The sequence below is a fragment of the Lepidothrix coronata genome, unplaced genomic scaffold, assembly GCF_001604755.1.
Source record: "Lepidothrix coronata isolate B3197 unplaced genomic scaffold, Lepidothrix_coronata-1.0 Scaffold20, whole genome shotgun sequence".
In the NCBI taxonomy this organism is placed as follows: domain Eukaryota; kingdom Metazoa; phylum Chordata; class Aves; order Passeriformes; family Pipridae; genus Lepidothrix; species Lepidothrix coronata.
In genome coordinates, this window is record NW_016690200.1 from 2,917,483 (window position 1) to 2,941,438 (window position 23,956).

At 45.1% G+C, this 23,956-nt stretch overlaps 1 protein-coding gene across 1 annotated transcript in view; it reads right to left on the reverse strand.

The window, feature by feature from the left end:
* Positions 1-8,440: 8,440 nt before the first annotated feature.
* The window catches only part of LOC108493833 (calcium/calmodulin-dependent protein kinase type 1D-like), a 44,511-nt gene continuing 28,995 nt past the window's right edge, over positions 8,441-23,956 (reverse strand). The window contains exons 6-8 of the mRNA XM_017807717.1: positions 20,468-20,555; positions 19,773-19,911; positions 8,441-12,444 (exon numbers count right to left, since the gene is read on the reverse strand). Of these exons, the coding sequence (XP_017663206.1) occupies positions 12,398-12,444; positions 19,773-19,911; positions 20,468-20,555 (274 nt within the window). The 3' untranslated portion in view covers positions 8,441-12,397. The remainder of the gene's footprint in view (positions 12,445-19,772; positions 19,912-20,467; positions 20,556-23,956) is intronic.

Consider the following 23,956-nt stretch of genomic DNA (forward strand, 5'->3'; position numbering starts at 1 on the left):
AGGGGTTTGAAGCCCATTGCTTTTTCTCAGTGTCTCTTTGCAGGGCAGACATGCTCTTTGGAGAGCAGAGAGGATTGTTGACACTTTTGCTCTGTTCTGTTTGCTCTAGTAGATAGGCCATAATCCAAACCCTAATTTTTACAGGACTCAGTCACTTCTGTCTCTGAATTTTATAAGTGTCTGCCCTGCCATCTGCTCTGTTCCCTCCACCCATGCATACATCACACAGCCTCCAGAGGAACTGTTTGCTTTTACCAGGGCTTTGCTCAGCTCAGTCAGTGCTGGAGCCCACACGCTCAGGATTTTCCTTTCTGCCCTCAGCCTCCCTGGCAGCCCTGGACCTGCAGCTGGAAGCAGCTCTTTAAACTGTTGGTTGCTCAGTAAAGAAAATCAGAGACCTTGGGCAGAAAAACAGCATCAGAAGCATTTGATTAGCTTCCTGCAGAGCAGTGAGGGAGCCTGTGGGTTGTCCCATGAATTCAGAGAGTACGAGGGGAACTGCAGCCTGACTGGAAAGCATTTCAGTTTATTCCTAGAATCATAGAATGGTTTGGGTTAGAAGGGATGTTAAAGATCATCTAGTTCCAACCCTCCTTCCACTAGACCAGGTTGCTCAGAGCCCCATCCAGCCTGGCCTTGAACACTTCCAGGGATGGGGCATCCACAGCTTCTCTGGGCAACCTGTACCAGGGCATCACCACTCTCACAAGAAAGAATTTCTTCCTTATGTCCAACTTAAGTCTGTCCTCTTTCAGTCTAAAGACATTCCCCCTTGTCCTATCACTACATTTCCTGATAAGAGTCCCTCCCCATCTTTCCTGTTGTCTTTCTTCAAGAACTGGAAGGCTGCTAGAGCTTTCCTTGGAGCCTTCTCTCCTCTAGTCTAAACAACCCCAACTCTCTCAGACCGTCCTCACAGGAGAGGTGCTCCAGTCCTCTGATCACTTCCATGGCCTCTTTTGGACAGGCTCAAGCATATCCATGACTTTCTTATGCTGGCAACTCCAGAGCTGGATGTAGTACTCCAACTGGAATCTCAGGACAGTCGACTAGAGGAGGAAAATCACCTCCCTTGACCTGCTGACCACACTTCTTTTAACCTTCACAGTCCAATTTCTTCATCCCTTTCTCACCCAGGAGGTTAGAGTAAGGCTGATGGGCAGAGATGATCCCATGGGGTCACTGGTGGTCTGGGAAGGGGACAGAGGGGCTCTTGAACTGAGCTGTGCTGGGGCACGCAAGGGAAGGACTGCACCAGCCAAGAAGGGAGGAGGAAAGTGCAGACCAGCAGGTTGTCCCAACCACTTACTTACGTCTCAGAAGACATTTCTGTTCCACTCCCCCTGCCCAGAGAAAAGCAGAGAGCTTCTGAGGTAAAAGGGATTTATTTGACCTGCCATGCCAGGAAACCCCAGGCAGACCAGAGGAAAGATGAGATGCCTGATCTCTGCTCACCATCCAAGGACAAACACATGATCACATCACGAAGGGGTGCTCGCTTGAACAGTTCCCATGCATTGCCATGGGAACGGGGCAACTGTTTTGCTTTCTTCTTTTTAATATTTCTTTTATTATTATTTCTGAAATACCCTGCTTGCTGGAGACTTGGCCTCAGGAGATAAGGAAGAGGAAATGTCACAGACTGTTGTCAATAAATTATTTTTCCCATTTCTTGATGCCAGGAAAAGCAGCTCTCACTGGAGGAAAAGAGATCATGAGTTATGCTTTCTTCAAATTATTTGTTTCAGAATGTTAGCAATTGCAATATGCACCTATATGGACAGAGTGTTAGTTGGAAGCTGGCAGCAACAAAGACCTTTTCTGTAGTAAAAGAAAACATCTTATAATCTGATCTCTTTTTTCTTGTCACGTATAGGTGACTCAGGCTAATTTCAGGGTTACAATCTATTCTTTTTCACATACACAAAATAAGGCTTCATTTTGCTCCCTATGAACACAAGATGAAGAGCTAATTCCTGCCTCAGGAAATGTATCTTATAATTGTGTCTAGAACCAGCACTCCTTGCCAGAAAAGCAGAGCAGTTTTGACTTTACAACACTTCCAGTAGCTGTATTGACACTGTTCAGGTTGAAAGTTTCCATGCTGGTGCCAGTCTCTGACTCAGTGCATGGAAAAAGTAGTTTTCAAACCGACAACTGTTTGCAACTGAAAAATATTTTCTATTTTTCTAAATACTTTTGCTGGGTTTTTTTACCATCACCATCTTCATAGCAAAGAGCTGGAGTGTGAGGAGGACATTTTTACATCTAGCATATTAATTCTATGAAAAATCCACCCTAATTCAGGCAGGTTATAATGAATGGTTGAGAGTTCTTCAGTTGCAGACAGTGAACTGAGTCTCTCTCTTAACCAGATCCTCTCTCTCTTAACCAGATCCATTGTCCCAGTGTCACAGACCACACCAGTACTGGTCACTGGTGGATCCTCCGCATTGTACCACAGCTGGGCAGTACAGTGTAATGTGATGGTCCAAGTGGTGCCACTTGCTAAAATTCTCTGCCAGAAAGCACCATCTGTAGTTGCATCCTGATGTCACCTGGAAAGCCCATCCTGTAGCCACACACTTGATACCTCACCCTATGGAGAGAAAAAGCATTGTCAATCTGAAATTGCTCCAAGACAGACTGCATGGTCAAAAATTAATGATCTTGTCCTCGTTTCCACTGACATCTAGGAAAGAAATGCTGTTTTCCATGCCTGGGAACCTGCAAGACTAGGAAACCTCACCTAGCTCGGAAGAACACCTCCTATTCTCTTGTGTCCCTTTGGCATGAGAGGCCATGGCAGTATCAGCTGCTCTTGCTCTCAGCCCCCTTGTTTGAGGTGGTCTCTGGGTATGCCTTGTGGCTCCCACAAGCAGGCACAGGGTTGCACCAAACATGGACCAGCAGGCACTCGGTGCTGTAGCCACACTGCACTTCAGTGGCCTGTCACAAAACAGGGCTGTGAGCCAGAGAGTAGCTGAGCTGAAATGAGACAATCCATCACCATCAAGGAGAGAGCTGCTGGGCAGGGAGGCAGGAAGACACTTAAAGGTGATGTCAACAAGGTGGACGGATTGGTAAGAGCAGTTTGGGAGAATTATCTTTGAATCCCCCATGACAGATGTCTCCAATAAAGCACTTGGATCAGATTTGTCAGGACAAGCTCCTGAAAAAGGGTCAAACATCCTGAGCATCAGTCAGACCTCATGAGCATACCAAATCCATCCAAGGCCCAGAATCACATACATCCCTTCCAGCATCTCACCTCCACAAGGAAAGAATGATATCACCTCTCTGGTCTCTGTTGTAATAGCAGTTTCCATGTTGATCACTGAGAAGGGTGCAGGCTGAGTTGCTGACCACACTAAGGGATGAATAGTATGGGGTATAATAACATAATCATCTGTTTCCATTGTTCCTCCAGTCCTCCATTACATCTGATAACTACCAAGCCCTGCCATGAAGGCACATCTGGAACAGTAGAGCTGTATAACAACCACAGCAGCATCAACAGGGTCATTTAAGATGAGAAATGAGGAAGGATTTCACATCGATTGGATACTAGGAGCTGGTTATGGGAGCAGATTGCAAATCCCATGGAAAAGGTATAGCCATCTTAGGACATCTGACTTCTACTGTGGTGACTGAGACCATGTGGCACTGCAGTCAGAGCTGTGGCCAGCCCAGGGACAGGCTATCGGGGTTCCAGGTCCAGCCCTGGCCAATGGAGTGTGGTTAGTGCTGCACTCAGAGCACCCTTGACAGGTACTTCATTCTGTGCACTGACTCAGGGGCTAAACAGGCTGGAGAAAGGAAAATGTAATCACACTGTTTAATTAAAAGATAATGGAAGCTTTCCAGCCACATCATTACAGCCCATGCAGAGACAAAAATCCCTGTTCTGCTAAAGGGATAAAATAAAATGCATTGTCACGCTGGGGATCAAGCTGATCTGAACTTCGTATTCCTCATCTGCTGTGTTCTTAATTCTCACTGCTTTTAATTGACTGCAGATTTTCTTTGGTTTCGCAACTTCATCTTTGAAGCAGATTCTTTGTATTCTTTATAGAATAGGCTTGGGGATATATGAGCAGGGCTGGTGGGGGGCTTCTCACTGCTGATAAGTAATGATGTTTTCTCTGCAGCAGGAATCAGGGTCAAGTGAGATGTGAATGTCTTCACTGATGAGCAAGGAGTGGGAGGAAGCAGCATATTTCCAGCCATAAAACAGGGGGACATAAAGAAGTTACAGACAGCTTTGGCAACACAGAGCTCATTAGCCCAGTGGATAGAAAATGCACTGCAGATGCAACAGCCTTGCTGGAAATCCATGGGGAAGAGATGGTAAGGAACTGTCCAGGCAACAAGCAGTGCCCAGTGGTGATGGGGGACAGCCAAGATGGCCAAGGCTGCTTCTCATGGATGCATAACATGCAGTAGGGAGAAAAAGGGGCTTCTCACAGATACTGTTGAATCCTCTGCCTAAAATGTTTGTCTGGGCACCAAACTGACAGCAAAGAGAAGGGGGTATGAGTCAAACTTTTGGGGACATGATGAAAGACCTCAAAACCCACAGAGATTTGGGCTCCCAGAGCAGGAGGGATTCTCAGAGTGTACTCTGATCTGTGGGCTGAAGTTCAGTTTTGGGATATAAGTAGGTTTTTAGGCCTTCTCCTAAATCACTTGTATGCAAAGTTAAAGGAAGCCTGAAAAGTGGGAACTGGAATTGAGTTTTAGCTTTATATTTTACTATTTTCTTCCTTTCATTCCTCTCTGCGGGGATGTCTACTGAGGTGCTAAGCTTTCTCTTTCTGAGGACATGAATTGGAGGAAGAGCCAAGGGCACTGCAGATTGATTTTCTGAGTTTTGCTCAGACTGCATAATACAAATTGCAATTCAGTAGGATAAGCTCATTCCTTTTTTCACTTTTATGGATTTCATTAAGAAGTATGAACAGGCAAGAATCCCTCTAAGCAATCATATTACCGTCCTAATTTGCTAGACTTTCATTAGAACAGTTAAAGATAAAATGATGCAATGACCCAGTTCAGGACCCAATTAAGACTGAATCAATAAATCAGTAGGTTTAAATCACCACCATAAGGCCATAGACAATCAAAACAAGTTATGAGGTCGAAGCTAAACACAATTACTGTATTACACCGCCATAGGGGAATTTAAAGAATGAAATATTTTCCAGTTGAGGTGCCCAGCTCATCTTACTACAACCAGGCCACACCCTGCTGGGGACCACTGCCTTGGTGCACAGCAAAACAGTCCTCTCAGGCCACCAAGGAGATTTAGGTAGCCCCGGGCATGGTGATTTCCAGGTAGAGATGTCAAGACCCCGTCCATCTGTCCAGTCACATTTGGAGCTAAGTCATCTCCTCTGTCTGTCACCAGCTTCTTTGCACAGATAATTAAAGCCCCCAGGTGTCCTGCTAACAAGCCCTTCTTGACCACAGTTGTTGGCTCTTTCCTGAAGGTTTTCCTTCCAGAGGAATTGATGAACAATTGGTTCTGGCCATAAATTTAACGTGAACCATTGGTGCTACACTGAGCTGTGGTGGATCAGAGACTGGGAGGAAAAGTTACATTTCAGATGCTACTTTGAGCAAACGCAAGCTTGAAGATGTGAAATGCGATTCTTTAGTATGGAGGTTACCTGCCCAGCTGGCCTCCAACAAAAAGATATATTAGCTTGAGACTTACTATGCATTTCTGGTCACTGTTAGACTGCAAGCTGAGGCACGGATGTGAATGCAGCTCTTGCTTCTGCCCTAAAGAAAGAAAATGAAAAACATACAAGAGTATCTATGGCGCCAAAGAAAGCACAAAGTTTATGAGTTTGATGGGAACAACAAATTGCCTCTCAGCTCTATTATTATTAATTTCCCTAAACAAAACACTTCTATGAAGATGGTAAATGAATCATTAATTGAGCGTAACTTCATCAGAATATTGAAATTATAAAAAGAAAAATCCCAAAGATTAAAAAAGAAAAGAAACCTTTGAATTTAGGATAAGCAAACAAAGTTTGAAAGACGGGAATTTATCCCAATGTAATCCAGAAAGCCCAAACGCCAAACAATCTGGAAATACTCAATTGAATACTTGCAATGCTGATCCAGATGGTCCTTCTTCCCAACCCCCACAGCTATAAAAAATTGTTATCATCACAGTAATTCAGTCTGGTTGAGAGGTCACACCAACACAGGGACTCAGATGTGTTGGGCAGGGCACATACCCAGAGGGATGTAGGTGGACTGCCAGGGATGTCCAGAGCTTGGAGGAAGCATAATATGGTTGGAACAGTGTGTCCCCTTGATAGCAATCCTAGTGTCCTAGGATTGCTTTTGGGCAGCACAGGCCTGTGTTGTCTCCTCGTGGAAAGATCCCCAAAAATATCCTCACAAGACCAATATCGTTTTGTGGATGCCCAGTCAAACTGGAAGGTAGGCCTGGCCTGAAGGCAGAAATTCAGTGTAGGCATAACCAGAGAGGGTAGGACTGTCTACACTGCACAAGAGCTGTGGCTGAAAGCCCTGTGTAGAATATCTCCTCCTCACCATCACCTGAATGTGGAGGCCCTGAACCACACGGGTCTATCCCTGCTCAGGTTGGATGGTCTTCCAAGTTGGGCACCTGCACATCCTCTGCTTCAACAGGTGTCACTGTTACGCAAAACTCCTCTTGGCCTGCAAAAGGAGCTGCCCACAGCCCATTGGAGCCCTCGTTCTGCCAAGGGACAGTGCTGGAGAGCAAAGGAACTGAGAAATGGGCTTGGCATAGCATGAATAAAGGCTGATGTATGGAGTAAGTGCATACCAACACTCTGGAAGCCTTCAAAATAAGGATGGTCCCCTTCCCTCCAGTGCAAACATGGCTGTGGATTTTGGCAAGGTTGCAAGCAAAACATTTTCCGCAGCTGCATCTTGGTCTTGTCCCTCTGGCTTCTCTGTACTGATGTTTTATCTCGTTTGCTACAAACAGCCAAGAATTTGTGGCTGAGCACATAGCAGTGAAGAAAACGTACAAAGATCAAGTAAATACTGATATGACACCATCAGGATGTCTTGCATCAGGATTTCAGTGGTCCTGAGATGATCTTCCACTCTGTCTCACTGGGAGTTGGGAAAAGCTCAGTGCACACTGAGTGACCACTGAGCCTACAGAGGAATCCGTGATTTTAAAACCAAGACACGAGAGGAAGGTTTTCCTGGCTGAGATTCTAAATTCATTGTGAAATGTGGGCGAGACCTTTATCCACTGTAAGTCTGCAGAATTTGAGCCAAACCCAGAGAGTAACTTACACACAGGTGTGAGTGTGGTCCTTAGTACGAAGGGACGATCAGAGTTCAGGCTTGTGTCATGTAGGAAGACTGTACAGTCTTCCTAGAGGATCTGCCGCTCCTCCTGACACTGCAAATCGTGTGTCTGTGCCTCAGTATCACACACCACCTCCCAGTCAGCATTTTTGTACATGGATGTACTTTTCCAAAGATGTACCTTGCCATGGATGTGCTTTTCCAGAGCACAAATTGGAGGCTATTTCATCCGTCCTGGTACAGCCCACTACAAATCCTAATTCTGTGGCCATAGTTGCATACCACAGTTTTCAGAGAGTTATCAGGTTGGTTGTGGGGGTTGTTTCTTCATTCACAATATGAAAACTTTATAAGTTAGTTTGCTTTTCTCTTCACATTGCCAAGAGTTGGCCATTGTCATTGCTGTTTGTTTCAGCTCTGCTACTGAACCAGATGTCTAAAACCACCTGACTTTGACCTCAAGCACTGACCCACCTCCCTGCTTAGGACGTTGGTTTTGCCACCTATTTTAAGGGGGGAGGAATTCTTGTGTGCCAGTGAGTGAAAAACTGGCAGAAATAACAGTGGAGAAAATTAAGAATAAATAAAGAATAAAAAGAAAGTAATAACAAACCCCAGGAACACAATCTGGAAGAAAATTAAGCCAATGGCAGAGCAGATACAACAACCTATAGAGACCATCGCTGGCTGCAAAGGTAGTCAGAAACATTAGAGAAAATCCTGTCTCCTTTGATTATTCCCATCACAGGGTGTGTAAGTCACCAGGACCAGACCAAAAGTACAGCAATCTCCAACAACTACATCCCCTCTCCCCAGCCCTGCAGAGATATTTCCAGCGCCCAGGAGACAGCCATGTCTTCATATGTTGACATTCAACATAATTTCCAATGACAGCTTTAGGAAACATCTGAAGGACAAATCACCCTTTTTATCCAGGTACATATGGAGCAAATTGGGTAGGAAGAAAATCTCACTATCCCTCTTTGGGTCGTAAAGGAACATTATTGCATAAAACACAACGGAGCAGTGAAGCAGCCACAGAAATTATTCACTCCCTTTGCATATGGGTGGAGACTCATGCACTCAGAAACATCAGACTTCACATCAGGGTGATTTAATTGGGTTTATTGGAGGAAAACAATTAGTCATCCCTTTAAATTGTCATTATGATAGAAATCTCGATATGTATACATGATTGTCAAGGCAGAGAACCACTTGCGATGTAGCCCCATTAACAATTTGCAGTACTGCAAACTCATTATGCAGATAAAACTTTTGCGATGCCTTAATACATGCATGGAGTAAATACACATTCTCCCTTCTTTTTGGACATAGATGCTGTTATGAACTTGTATCAATCACAAGACCTGCAATATTAGGCACACTGACATTCCTTGATTAAGATTTAAGCCTTTGTAGAAAACATGCTTGCATTTTCATTGGAAGTCAACTGAGGAATATTTTGCAGTTGGGTGTATTTGGGGAGTCACTATTCTTGGCAGACTAGGCTTTTTTTTATTGTTTGCTGACTCAAATAAAAGACCTATCTTAAAAAAAGGCCCAAACGGAACAAAATGTTGTTTCTCAACTAGAGGCCAATGTACAGCAGGTCACTGATGTTGGGGTGACCAGAAACATGAGTCACACCGTTATCTCTGACTGAGCTGCAACCCTTCCACACTCTTCACTTTGGGGATCATGCTACAGCTCGATCTAGTAAGATATAGCATGTGTGATGCCACACTGGGCTCAGGGGATGCAAGATAAGAGATGGAAAAGCTCAGAGCTGCTCTGAGCAACCCCCTAGGAGCTCCCACTCACCACAGCACACAGCCCACCTCCTCACGGAGCCTTGCACCAGGTGCTGCCTCAGCAATCTGAATTCACGCTAATTTACAAACATTATTAGCGATGATTTTTTTGTGCTGCCATATAGTGCTTCAGCGATGGCACAGCATCCTAGCTAAGCACCAGCCTTAAGGTGGGCTCAAGACTTCTTTGTGCTTTTGGCCACCATGGAGCAGTCCCTTGCATAATTTCCAAGGACGGTGCCACCCCCATGGTGCCTGCTCTCCAGCCCTGCCCCTTGGCACGCCCTTGCCAGGAACCCAGAGCAACTTCCCAGTCCTTTCAGATGGTTCATCTTTGAGTGTTGAGAACTTGAGTATCTTCGACACAGCAACCACTCAGGACCTGGGACCAATGCCCTGCTGATGCCCACAGGAGGGTTGGGCTGGAGCTAATACAAGCACCATGGATCCATCCTGTACCCTGCCTTGGAAAGACTAGCACAAATGAAAATAGGTTAATGATTAAGGGAAGAGAAGGCAAGGGCATAGTTTGCATGTGGAAGAAGGCAAAGTACCATGCCAAACTCTTCCATGGATAAATGGTGGTACTATTTGGATGTTCAAGGATTAAGGTGGTGATGCTCTGGAAAGGATGGGATAGTTTAGCTCAGCTCTCTGTCCTATTTTGTGCAGGCAAAGAATCACAGCATCTTGGTCCCCAAAATGCAGTTCATTCTGCAAGAGGTGAGAAAGCAATATCTTGTAGGAAGAGAAAAGTACTAAGAATTAAGTGAACCAGTCTAAATTTTCATTAGGAAAAACAATCCAAAAGAAAAAAAGAAAAAACAAAGAGACACACCAACATGTTTCTTGGTAGCCCTGGGTGTTGGTGACCCAGGGAAAGAATTTCTGATGCAGATCAAATTTTTAAGTGTTGTGTTAAAAATGGGGTTCTCACCTCCTCAGCTCCCTGTTTCTAGACATGTGTATGTGACTGCTGCATAATTTTAAGCTGATCTTTAAGCTGATCTGGATGGTGACTCTTCCTGTACATGCTGCAGAGCATTCAACAGAAAGACAAAACACATTACCAGGCTTTGCAGTATCTTGTTTACAAAACATCAGCTTTTGCATTTACTCAAACTTAATGATGGATTTCGAGTTACAGATACATTGAGTAATTTAAAAGCAAAACATAGAAGTAATCCCCTCAGAGAAAAGGTTGGGTTGAATGGGCATGAAGAAAAGGCTTGGGAAATACAGAAACAGTGAACAGCAGTTTAATACATGCAGTGCAGTATCATGCATTTATTGGACAGTTGATGTCATCATTATTTCAGCAGTGTTTTTTCACAACACTTGTGAGCGTACATGCCCTGATGCCACTCTGGAGTATGGAAAAACTGTAAGAGCTGTTCTTCTGACCTTAGCATTTATGAAGAGGAGGAAAAAAAAGCTACCTGGACAGGTAAGTGGCATGGTTCATGGCCGGGAAGGGGGTCTTGAAAACCAGAGTCTGGGCTAAAGAGCCTCTGTCCTCTATTACGAGCACTATTTACACAGCTTTGACCCAACTGTGCAAAGTCAGACCAAAAGACCTGAACCAGCTTGTGATCTCCCACTGCTGGGACCTGTGACTCCCGGGGCCACAATGTACATACACACACACACATACACGTGCACACACGTGTGTCACAGAGACCAGACCACCCCGGCAGACAGGATGGAAAGGCAGGACCCAGCTGCAGGGATCTGAGGGAAAACAAAAGGGATTGTGCAAACCTTGTTGCTGGGCACGAAATATGGGATGACTGATTTACCAGGGGAAACTCTGTTTGTGCAGCATTTGTGAGCAGGTTGCTGTTTCCTCACTCAGCCTTTGCTGACAGTGATTTGCCAACTAATCCTCCGCTCTCGGTCTTGATGCTGTTTTCCTTGGACACCGTAGTCTCCATGTGTGCTTCTGCTTTTTGCTTGGATGAGTGTAACTCAGCATCAAGTTTCTGGTGTAAATAAGCATGACAACAAAGGCAAAACTCCCTTCCCATGAATAGTCCCTAGTTTCTGGGATGCATTCAGGCCCCAGTTCAAATGGGTAAATACGCATGGGATCAAGAATGCAAGTAATTGCATCAAATGAGAATTTCCATATGATGAATGGAAGCTGCTTCCATACCTTGGGGCTCAGCCTAGAAACTCTTATTTTGCCAGTAGATGAATCTCCTAATTCTTTGGAAAGAGCAAAAGGAACAGGCTACAGCCTGCATGATCTTATTGGCAAAGTCAGTCTGGTGTTTTTATGTTGTGCTCATCCAGTGCTGCTCAGGGTTGGAGCTGTTATCACAGGATGAAGTAATAGCACAGGTTTCCCTAGAGCAGAACTAGTTAGTGCCAAGTTCACATCAAAGAACAATATTCTCTCTGCTTGCCAATGGCTGAAAGGTATCTGGCTTTCCCTGGGGGTTTGTTTCCCTAAAAATAGAAAGGGGACAGTCTCAGGGCCGGCTGCCACTGCGTTTCGTGGGCATCCTGGAGGCCCATGTTCTGATTGGCAGAGGGTTTGGGGAGAAAAGGCTAAAATCAGGGGTTGCGTTGGTTCCTGGGGCAGGAAAAAACCTTTGGACGAGACCCAAACTCCCTCAGGGCCAGGCAGGGGCCAAGAAATACTGCCAATAGCCATGGAGGTACACAGGACACATGCACAGTGGAACCCCCTATCCAATACCTACTGCAGAACTACATGGAGATGTCTACCAGTGGGCTGACACCTCTTTTTATGGTTTGATTCACATCAGGAACGAACCTGTACCATTGCTTGGTTTTATTTCGGCACCACAACCATAACAGACACACACAAGGCATAGGTAAAATCCTACTTTTTTTTTTTTTTTCTGTACCCACTACTCTAATGGCACCTGTACAACAGCAACCAGGACAGAAGAGACATCAGCAGCATAGTAACACAGTCTCAAGAAAGCAACCCTGCCAGGTTTTCCCCATACTTTTACTTCCCCGTTAGCCGTGCTGCAGGGCCAAAATCCATTTCGTGCTGCAGAAGGGGTGATCCAGCAGAGAGTTAGGATGCACTGGGAATGAAGTCACATGCAAAATCATCAGCAGAAGCCCCTGCCACTGCAATACTGACTTTCAGCTCGCAGAGTTCACGGGCAGCCTGTCCTCACAATGTCTTCTGCAGGCTAAGGGGCCAGCTGGAGCTTTTCTGGATTTTTTTGTTTTGTTTTGTTTTCCCAGCAAGAGCACTGCTGTTGGCATCAGAGATGGCCTCTGTGACTCTGGAGGTAAAAATCAACAATCAAAGCTGCAAGCAAAGAAAAAGAAGGGGAAGGAGCTGAGGAGAACAAGTTACAAAGGAAAAACACATAGGTACCAGTAAAGTAAAGCAGAAAAGGGTAACAGAGAGAGTCCAGGCTGAAGTCCTCATGCAAGCAGCAAACCACAGATTGTTTAGTAGGACAGTTCATTGGAAAAGAGCCCAGAGTGATTTTTCTACCTACTCCTTCATGGCAAGGCCAGCTGGGGATTTGTTTTGAATCTTCTACTTTAGGGCTATCAGCCCTTTCCCTCCATGAACACATTATTTACTCCACCTTTGGATTCCCCTGTGAGAGTGGCTGAGCAGAGGTGGACTGGGCCAGGGGAAGGACATGCAATGGCACTGGAGCATTGCTGGAAAGCAATGCTGGAGTGTTTGCCCTACCAGGATGTGCTTGCCAAGGGGCAAATATCTCCAGCCCCCTCCAAAAATCTGGCCTGGGTGCTGCCAAGTCATCTCAGTTAACAGATTTACCCAGAAATAAACAGAGAAGTTTTAACCAACTGATACTTAAAGGGAAATCTCTAAGCTTTCGGTGAACCCCAGTCAGATCTCCAGCTGTATATCACTGATACAAAAGAAGAGCTTCCCACCACCAAAACTGTAGCAGATAGAAACAATTTTGCTTTTAAGGGCTTCTGTTTCTTGTCTTAAGATCCCAGCAGTTGATAGCAAGCCAGAGAGAATGATGATAAATTACACAACTAAGGCAGAATATTACTTGCAGAAACAAAATCAAATTACTCTAATTCCAAATGTGGAAGGAAAGAATAACCTTCCCAACAAAAAACCACACAAAACATCTAGCAAGGAGGGGCAGCCAGTGTATAGGGACCCCCCATCTGCAGGACAGCATGTCTGTGTTTGCTCCTGTCACTGCTCTTTGGAGATGAAAATCCATTTGCTTTTCTTTTTTTCCTTCAAGATACATTTAGACACTGTATTTTGATCAGTGGCCACAGCAACTGCTGAGGTCAAGTTCAAACCAGACCTCAGGTTTCAGAAGAGAAGGTGCTGAGGGAATACTTGAGCCCTAACCTTTAAAACTGCTATACAAACATAAAATTATTCCCTAGGAGGTTGGATATTAGGAAGAAATTTTTTGCAGAGAGAGTAATCAGACATTAGAATGGGCTGCCCAGGGAGGTGGTGGATTCACTGTCCCAGGAGGTTTTTAAGATGAGACTGGATGTGGCACTTAGTGCCATGGTCTGGGAACCACGGTGCTGTTGGATCAAGGGTTGGACTTGATGATCTCAGAGGTCTTTTCCAACCCGGTTGATCCTATGATTCTATGATTCTAGCCAAATCCTGCTTTTGGTTAAACATGGGGAACTCCACTGATGCCAAACTGGGAGACTGTCTATTTATGTCCCTGAAGCTGGAGCAGAATAAAATGCTGGGCTTGTGAAATCACGGGGGTTCAAAATACCTTGAACTTCTTGGAGTCTCTCAAAACTAAAACTTTCTTAACCAGGCTGGCAAAATAAAGTAGCCTTAGAATGAGACAAAAAGAGCTCCGATGTACATGCTGATAAAAGCATATGGTGGCAATGGCCAGGGGATGGGGACAGTAGTAAATTATGTGGAGTTTTGCTATGAAACCCCAAGAGTTCAGTACCTGATATCTTTCCTGAAATGAGAAACTGAAGTTGAAGCCTTTCTGTGTGAGCATCCATGCCAGCTGCAACGTGGTGGGGTGCACTGGTGGTCCCAGAGGTTCACTCGGATGTGCCACAGTGCTATGAAAATGGGAATACTGAGGAAGCTAGAGATCTACCTGGTGCAACAGCTCTAAGTGCCACCAAAGGAATGGCTATTTTAAACAAAGTCAGCACTCACTGACACATGGTTTTCCAGCTTTTAGCACTCAAAGTACGATGGATGAAATCCTGGCTCTGCCACCTGAAGCCAACTGACTGAAGATGAAGCAGGATTTTGAAGTCTCAATGAAAAATAACATATCTTATGCCTTTTCCCAGCACAGCCACTATTGCCTGATACGTTCAGCTCTGACTGTGACTGGCTTTCACAATTTCTGTGGAGGATATATGAGGCAAAGTATGGCAATAGAGCATGATGTGGGGAATGGGTTGTGTCTCTAGGGGCATGGACCTGTCTGGGGTGCAAGATGTTCACAGTGCTCAGTGAATGGTGCCTGCCTCTGTCACCTGCCTCCCTTCTCACCTCCTCAAAGTAACCTGGAACCCTTCAGCACATCTGGGCAGATTTGCTCTCCTCTCTGTTTCAAACTGCTTTAATGGACAGTGACACAACAGTCCTGGTTGCCGTTCCTAAATGATGCACCACAACAAAAAGCCTGGGAAGTGCATGCATTCAGTAATTAAAAAATGGGTAAACTGAGCTTGCTTTGGTGTATGAGCTTCTGAGGAGGAGGGGAAGCCAGAGTCAGCCCACCTGTGCCTGTGTCTTTCAGCGAGATCCTACTTTCCCAGCTCAGCACTCCCTGTCAAGCCTGGGCCAGAGATAAGCATGATGGAGCCACACATCAGATCCTGCACTTTGCACCCAAGAACCTGCCAGTGCTTCACAGAGGGGTTCAAGCATCAGCCCTCTCTCTGCCCAGGGTGAAAACCTGGCACACAGAGATTAAAGTCTGCACTTTTCTATTTGGTTTCCGATACACAACTTTGGCCACTCTGGGAGGTGCTGAGCATCAGCAATGCCATGCAAAGCCCCGAGGAACTGTGGGTGCTCAGCACCTCTGTCATGGAACCCTTGGACTAGATGCACCCCATGCCAGAGGCCAGACTGATGAATTAAATGTCATGCTTGAGGGCAGCACAGTAAGTCAGTGACAGAGGATGATGACTCCCTGCCACACATCTTCCTTTACTTCCACTCTGCTTGTAATACACAGTGACTCGAAGGAGAGGAGCTGCAGGATGAGACCATGCTCTGCCATGTCCTTTGCTCAGCTCTGCCCAGCTCTGGCCTGACACCATGTACCTGCCTCTCTTCTGAAACAAGGGTGCTGATCCCAAGCACTAAAAGAATGAGGCCAAGCATGAGTTGGCTCCCATCTGATGTCAACGTAACTCTCACCGTGGCTTTGAAAGAGAAGGATGGGAGGGAAAGCAGCAGTTTCTTAATCTGAGCAGGAGGGAAAGCAGCAGTTTCTTAATCTGAGCAGTAACAGCTCTGCTAAAGCCAGACAGACTTGCAGTCCAATTTGAGGAGTAAGAAATGGCATGCCATTGAAATCCTCCCATGTTGCAAAGTTAACATTGATTACTACCTATAGAAATAGCCTATCCCCCAGCAAACTGGAAGGAGGGACATTACTGGAAGTAATTTTTAAAAGAAAAAAAAATAATGCTCAGAAAAGTATCTCTATTTAAATAATCCAGTTGAGATGTTCGTAGTTAATGGAAAAAAATACAACATATACTGTTACCTACACTGAGAAAAGAGTAAATCACTGGGGAAAAGAATGAGTGTTCATTAGTTAGAACATTGCTAGACTCACATACATATATATACTTATATATATATATGTATATATGTACAGCACCAGAGACTGTTAGATCCGTTCCCCCTGGAGTCATTTGCAGTTTGTGATAAATGAAACATTTCAGAATTGCAGTATAAAATATGGCCATAAAAAAATCTTCTTTCTTCTAGTCCTTCGCTGAGCGTGTGCCTCGGGGTGGAACAGCACCAGGGCCACCTGCCAGCCCGGCCTCCTGCCCGCTCCTCGCCGGCCCCGCTCTCACTTGCTCCCTGTGTGCACTGTGGTCACTGTGGTGGGTCTGGGTCTCCGGTCCCCTCCGACCGCAGAAACGCCTGAAGAAGCAGATGAAACAAAACTACAGAGAGTGGATGGAGACATACCTAAAAGGAAAGCCAGAAACACAGTTAGAAATGTTATTTTTTTGGAGGTGGGAGTGTGGGCAAAGCTGAGTTTCTTGCGTAGCGAGCTACAGAGCGGAGGGGATTGCAGCTGGAGAAGGGGACTGCAGTTGGAGAAGGGGATTGCAGCTGGAGAAAGTGCTGCTGCTCTTCCTGCAGTGGTAGGTTGGCTGGGAACCTCCACAGGGCATCTTCTGCCCTCCTGGCCCACGGTTGTCCGCCTACTGCCACCACCAGCAGTGCATACACACGGCACAGTGACTCAATGTCCAGCTTTGGTACGTGTTCAACCAGACCAATTCCACATTTCTGGGGCTGAAGAAAAAGAGTTGTGGGATTCAAAAATCCCTCCAGCATTGTGCTTGCTCAGAATAATTTCCTTGTGAGCATATTAAAGATGATTAAACTTCTCATCATGGCCATGTAGCTAAACGAACAGACTATGCACCGGGACTAAAAACATCTCCCCTGGCATCCTGGAAAGCTGCTGATAAAGAGGTAGAGTGGGTCAAATTCGTTGCTGAGTTCCAGTAAGCCTAGAGGGAATGCAAATTTATGTGACTTCAATATCATTCTAGCGACAGCTTACGTCGCTCTAGGCCCTGCTGGTATGTCTCCAGGAGTTCCAGCTGAGATGTAGGTTGATGGAAGTTGAGTATCTGTTGAGTAGCAGTATTCTGGTGCAAGAAAAGCTGACGAGAGGGCACCTGGCCTGGTCACCTTGCTCTGACAAGATGCAGCACCAGAGAAATAAGAAATACAGTTCATTTTTCCAGATTGGCGAATAAAGGATGGATGAAACCTATATTAATATATTCTCAGACTGGAGTTTGATATGGCCTTTTGACTTCTCAGGATCTTTTTGATGCTTGTTAGGACTTCTTTCCATGCTTCAAGATGGCATTTCAGTCTCAGGGACAATTATGCTCTACCTATACTCGGTCACATCCCATTTCCCATTGACATTTGCCACCTTGGCTTCACATTGCAATTTACCTACTACCTTAAAAATATAGAGAACTAGGACCTGCAATTAATCTTGGCAGTCCAATCATGTCTAAACTAAATACACCCACCACAGACTGAGAATCAGACCAATACACTTGAGAAATCCTGACTGATTCCCTTAGGCTGTCCTGACAGGTAGCATAGTCCAGCCTAATGCATCATCTCTGCTCTGCCCTACTGCAGAGAACAGACTTAGGATGCAGCCCGACATAACCTACTCTCAGGCAAAGGCTGTACTTAATTGTCTTCAATGATGTGAAATTGCTACATTCAAAACTATTTGGAAAGCTCATTAAATGTCTATTAATAGCATTAGGCAGCACTCTATTGTGTAATGGTGGCACAGCTGGTTCATGTAACTTGATGCATGGGATCTTTCTTGTGCAAGAAATCAGTCCCCAGAGAAAACTGCTGAAAGAGGCAAGACAGAGACCTCAGAGGTTTCCTTTTCCTCAACAGGAGGTGTTTGGTGGAATAAATTTGATCCGTCAGATCCCTCTTAACTCCTTGTATTTGCTGCTGGTTCTCCTCATTGGTTGTCTGGGGCTCCAGCATCTCCTAACTCTTTAATTAATTTCTTTGAGGAAGGGAAGCTCTTCTGTATTGGCCACAAAGCTGGACTTAACCTGGGATGCTTGGAAATATTTCAATATTTTTCTGCCTCATATTTCTGGCGTATAAAAACTCATCCTATCTTAACACATTTGGTTTAATTCTTCTTGTCCTGACTGAACATCTGCAAAATATGGTTGGATTGTGTACAGGGACCTGCTGGGTTCTGTAGTGGTAAAACAGATTTTGTTTTCCCACCCTTCTTGTTCACACGTTTTTACACTGTTCAGACTATTCAGTGCCATTAATTAACACCATCTGAGATTAATTAAATGGAGGGATGGAGATTATTCACCCTCCAGTTTAACAGCATTAATCACCCACCAGTTTAACAGCAAAGCATGCATCAGGTGCTCTAGACCTGACTGGGGTCCAGCCTTGCCATACTGCAGCAGGAACCAAAATCAAGGCATGTTTCTGCCCTGTAAGTGATTTTCTACATCACAGAATGGCCAGTGCATGGTTAGAAGTGCTTTGAGGATGGTCAGCACTGCATTGCTCCTTTGCAGGTGGCAGGTGTGTGCCAGAAGCACAGCGATGTTTTTTTGGCAGCAGCTGTAGGATTTGCCACTGGGCATCACAAACTGGGCACTGGGCATGAATTCCCATCAGGCCCCGGATGCAGAGGGAAGGGGTTCTCTGGCTCAGCCACAGCACAAGCTGGCAAAAACATCTCACAGAGCACCCAGAAGGCCAGTCCCACCCCAGGCATGAGGGAAACTGTGCCCATGACAGCAAGAGAAACCACAGCTTCCACACAGAGCCACGGGGACTGTGGCTGGTGTTGTGACCTCTTCAAGGAGCAAGGATTGGCAAGCAGGGGTGGCAGAAGCAGACAGCAGAACCATCCAAAATCCATCCTGAATAACAGATGCTTTCAGTTCCAGAATAGTGCAGGGTATAGTCTAGAAATTACCATTTCACTCCACAGTGAAGCAAGCACTGACTGGCAATACCAAAATCTATTAGCACTCTTTTTTGGTGTCACACCTTAAAATAATCTCCTCTAATTACAAACTCCACATCCCTCCATTTCATTATATAAAAATCTCTACCTATGGACCGAAGGGAATAAAATAAATGCTCAGAAGCCAGAGAATAAATAGGCTTCATTGCAAAGGATGCATTTCTGTCTTCCAAATAATCCCTTTGCTGCCATGTCTCTTTCCCTGGCATTCAGGAAAAAGATATATCCCAAACATCTGAGTCCATTGTGCAGCTTGTAAATTTCAATTATAGCATATAACAAAGGTGGCAGAGAGCCAAGTCCTGCTGTGGTGCAGAGAGCCCAAGTCCTGCTCAGACAAATGAGCCTCTTTATGTAGGAGCTTAACTTGGCCCAGGAAAGATGGAAGCTGGGTCCCACTAGCAGGATCGGTCTCCTCCATGAAAAATGGAAACGGAAAGTAAACCAATTTTTACAGAAAAATGCCCTATCATAATACTGGAAACTCAAACATAAACAGTTTGAGTAAACTTTTTCAGATTTCGACCAAATACAGAACTTTGTTGCTGTGGGAGTCTGGGTCTTTTTCCCAAGCGAAAGCCCTTTTTCTCCAGGGTGTTTTTCTCTCAAAAATGCACCAAGCTAAAACCTCTCTTATTTTTTTTAGTGTGTAAACTTTTCCAGCTGAAACACTGTTTCTCAGGCCAGCCAAAAGTGATAGCCTAGGTCCACTTTAAAGTCCTTGTTTTAAACACCTGCTTGCACAAAGCCAAACCTACTGGCGGTGAGGACTGCAGCCTGGGGGTCAAGGTGAAAATGGGGATCCCGCAGATTTGCTCATGGTAAGAGCTCTCCCAGGATGTTGGCTACTCACAATCTTTCCGTGTGGCTGCCTCAGGAATCGGTGTGGCGAGGCTGAGGGTGCTGGACACGCCAGCGCTGGCACTGTCCAGGCTGCTGCCGAGGTGTAGCCGCCTCATGTGCCGCACGACTGCCGTGGCGTTAAACGCTTGCTGGGGAAAAATAACAAGAAAGAAATAAAGAATAATAAAAAAAAAATGGAGGTGGAAAGTTACTTCTGCTCCCCTCCTGGCTGCTCAGAATGTCAGAAGTGAATGAGCCCATTATCTTTCAAATTTTTCCCGAATTCTAGTTTCTAGGCTAGGAACAGCGTTTTCAAGCCGTATGCATCTCTGCACTGGTCCTGCTCCCTGTCGTTACTCCCAGTACTCAGCTGGCAGCCTACAAGCAAAGCCATATTTGACACATCCTCCTCTGCCCCAACACACAGGGTGTTCTCATTGCTTCCTGTCCCCCCGTGGTGCTGACCCTAACCTCACATATAACCATGAGTGTTTTAGCGATGAGCAGCCCCATCTCTCGCCATTACATTTGGTACTTGGGGAATACCATCCTGTACAAAAGCCCCTGCAGGCCCTTAAGTCTGGACCAACTATTTTGACCAGAATTTTGGGCCACAAGAGCACTAACATGCTGAAAGGGTGGCTGTACAGCTGCTACATTAGCAGAGCCGTGTCTCAGTGTCATCCCCAAGGACAGGTCACTTACTCTCCATTTGCTTTTTGCAAAGTTCTTCCGGATCTGAGCGCTGACCGACTCGTGGATGTTTTTGTTGAGTGCTGTATCACCAGCAATCCTGAAATGGACAGAGCAGGCACATTTTAAGAGATCTTTTTCCTTCCTTGAGTACTCTTTACTTTTTCTCCTCAACAGAGAGGCTGGTCCCAGGTGTGACTGCACCTGCAGTGATGACGATTTCATTCACACAAGGGCTCAAACTTCTCACCACCGTCTCTGCTGGCAGCAGTGGTGGAAAATCTGGGGCAATAAATGCAAGTGTAGATAAGGCTTATAGGTCTGGCAGCTGCAAAGAGGTATGGCCTGATTTTGTTGGTGTACTGCTGCTTTCTATCACCATTACAACCCTGGATGAAGACATTCTACCTTTTTTTTCTTGACATCTGAAGATTTAACATTAACAGGCTGAGACTACTTTTAGCCTCAGCCATGCGGAAGCTTCCAGAGCCACTCCAACCTGTCTGATTTCTGTTTGCACTGGAGATTGTCCTGCCACCCTGCAACATACATAGTCATTCATCATGATTAATGTGGATTTACAGTAAAGCAGATACATGGACTCTCACTAAAGCAACACAGACTGCACAAAAAATTGAGTTGAACAACACTTAACCTAAAAAATTGATTGATCTTGCATAGTTCCTTTAACATATAAAGACACATTCAAATCTTCACTAAACTCTATTATTTCAAGGGAATTTTATTGATTTGTTTAACTCCTCAAGGCATAAGATCTGTCGGAAGAGCAGGCAACACAGTGAACTGATGTTGGGCCATGTTGTGGGGTATTAAGTACTCTCTAATGTAGGTGATGCAAGGAGGCAAAGATTGCCTTCTGTGTTGTATGTGATGCTTTCAGAAATCAATTTTTCAGCCCCAGTGTAGAAAAACAATGTCCATTAGCAATAAAAAATTGTAAGAAATTGAATAATCCATCAAGGCCAGAGTCTCTCAGTCTAGGGAGCTCCAATAAGGGAGCTCCAATAAGGAGCTCCAATCAGAGGGTCTGGGGGACTCAGCAGTCATCTAGTCCTTCTCCCCACTCCAGCTCTGTCAAAATAATTTTGACAAGTATTTGGCTAACCAGTCCCTAAAGATCCCCAAAAGATAGAGACTCCTCAGGCAAACAATTCCAGGGCCTCACTATCTCCCAGAAGACATGGAAAATAGTTTATTCCCTTTGTCTTTGAAGCATCCTTTCACATATTTGAAGACTGTTATCATGACTTCTCTCAGTCTTCTCTTCTCTAGACTAAACAAACTGATTCTTTCACTGTTTCTTCATAACTCATATTTTCTAATCCTCTGATCTAGTGAGCTCCTCTGGATTTTCTCCAACTAGTCCACATCTTCTGTAGAGGGTTGCACCCGAACTGTTCTCTGTTTTCCAACTAAGGCAGCAGAATGGCAGCATTGCTTTTTGTTTCTTAAGAGGTGAAACTGCTTACATACTTCAGCCTGCTGTTTCCATTTATGTGTCCCGTGAATTGGAGACAGCTCGTCCATTTCACCCAGATCATTCCAAACTGTAACCCTGTTCTTCAAGGGACATGCTGCTTTTCCTGCCTTCGTGTCCATGGCACATCTAAGAAGCACTCTCTGAAACCAGACTTCTCCAAATTGTTGTCCTCCTTCCTGCTGGCAACAGTCACCCAGGATCATGATCAGAGGGGTGAGAGGAACTAACTACTTTCAGGAGGAAGGAATAAATCCTCATCTCCCAAGAGTGGAGACCCACCAATCCCATCCTGTTGCTCATCTACATTGGGTCATTCAAGAGTACTGAAGCCAGCAGGATGGTGGAACAGGGCTCCCATTCAGGGTAGCTCTAATCCAGCTGGGAAGGGCCCTGTCTGACTGCCACCACCATGTGGCTTCTACCTCAAGTAGACAGAAGAACTGGACAAAGTATGGCTCCCAAATGGCACCTGACTTCCTCCCCTGGGTCCCTGTGCTGTTGACAGAGAAGAGAAGGTGTTTGGCTGAGAACTGGATGATCTTCAGATCTTTCTCTGAAGGTGATTCCTTCTGATCACTTCTCCCAGTGACAGGGAGCCAAGTTGGTCTGGATTTCCAACGGGGGCCAGGCAACTAAAAGCTTGGTGAGGCAGTATCTGGGTTAAGCCTCATGTTCACTGTTTCATCCTCTGTCCTGCACAGTAAATACTGCCAGGCTCAGCACAGACCCTGATGGATCCCATGCAGCATACACTCCCAGATAGGGCCTAGCAGAGTTTCCCAGTGGGAATGCAAACTGCTAGTCAGAGTCACTCTGAAATGTCATGAGCCCTCTGCTCCCTGCAGAAACACCTCCTCGGTGAAGGCAGGTGCCCTCAACACATACCAGTTGGGATCACTGGCTGTCATACCACAGATCTCAGGAGAAAACTAAGCTGACAACTTAATATGTGGACAGCTACAAGCCAAACCATCCATTCAGTAACTGATCAAAAAGACCAAGAGAGAAAATTCACTTACACTTGCAAAGAACATTTTTCCTCCAAAATTAATGATGCATTTTCCTTTATGAACAAGATGATTAACAAGCTCCATAAACACAGATCCTGTTTTCCACTTGCCAAATTTTATTTTGGAACAAGTTCTTGGGGCATGATACCCTTGCCAGCTCTTCCAGAAGATTGTTCTTGTCAGTCTCCACAAGGACTTGAAAATGCATTTTTGCCATATGAAACTTTCGATCAGGCGTGTAGCTCCAATACAGGCTATATTTGTTCTTTTAGCTTACGATCATTTTCTGAAATGCTGGTGGTTTCAATAAGAAACTGCTGATTCCAATAGTTCACAAACTGTCTTCTACCACCCCTAACTCTATATTCACTATGCAATTCTTGTAATTCCAGGAAAATAGTATCGGTATTTGGGCGTTTTCCAAATAGGCGGAATAGTACTTGTTTACTTCACAGGGGAATGGACAGACATCCCGTGAAGCCCTCAGATGCTACAGTGGTGTGACCATCCTACATCTAAGCATTAGCACCTTGGAGATGCTAGCTTTAAATCGGAGCAAAATAACAACCCTTCTGGGGTAATTCAGTGCAGCAGGATCTGTTCAAACCTGTGCTGGTATGCTGAACAGTGTGGCTCAAATGCAGCCCCGGCTGCCAAAGCCAGGGGTGGGATTGTTCCCCAAGCTGCCTCTGAAGAACTATCCTGTTAATCTTGTGATTCTGTAACATAAGGTCTGCGCTTTTATGCTGTATTTTGCACTCGGAGGATTTTGAAGCTTTTATAAAATAACACTTGTGGTGTTATAGTGTTTATAGTATAGTTTTTACCTCTTGGAAAACAAAACCAGTGTTAATATCCATTTGTTTGTTGGTGTTTTGTTGGAGATGTGATGGTTTGAGGACACAGAAGAAGGGGAGGTAAGCAGGGAGAAGCAGTATCTTTTATACTTAACAGATAAGAGTTTGAAAAATGAGATAGGCTTTTGGGCAC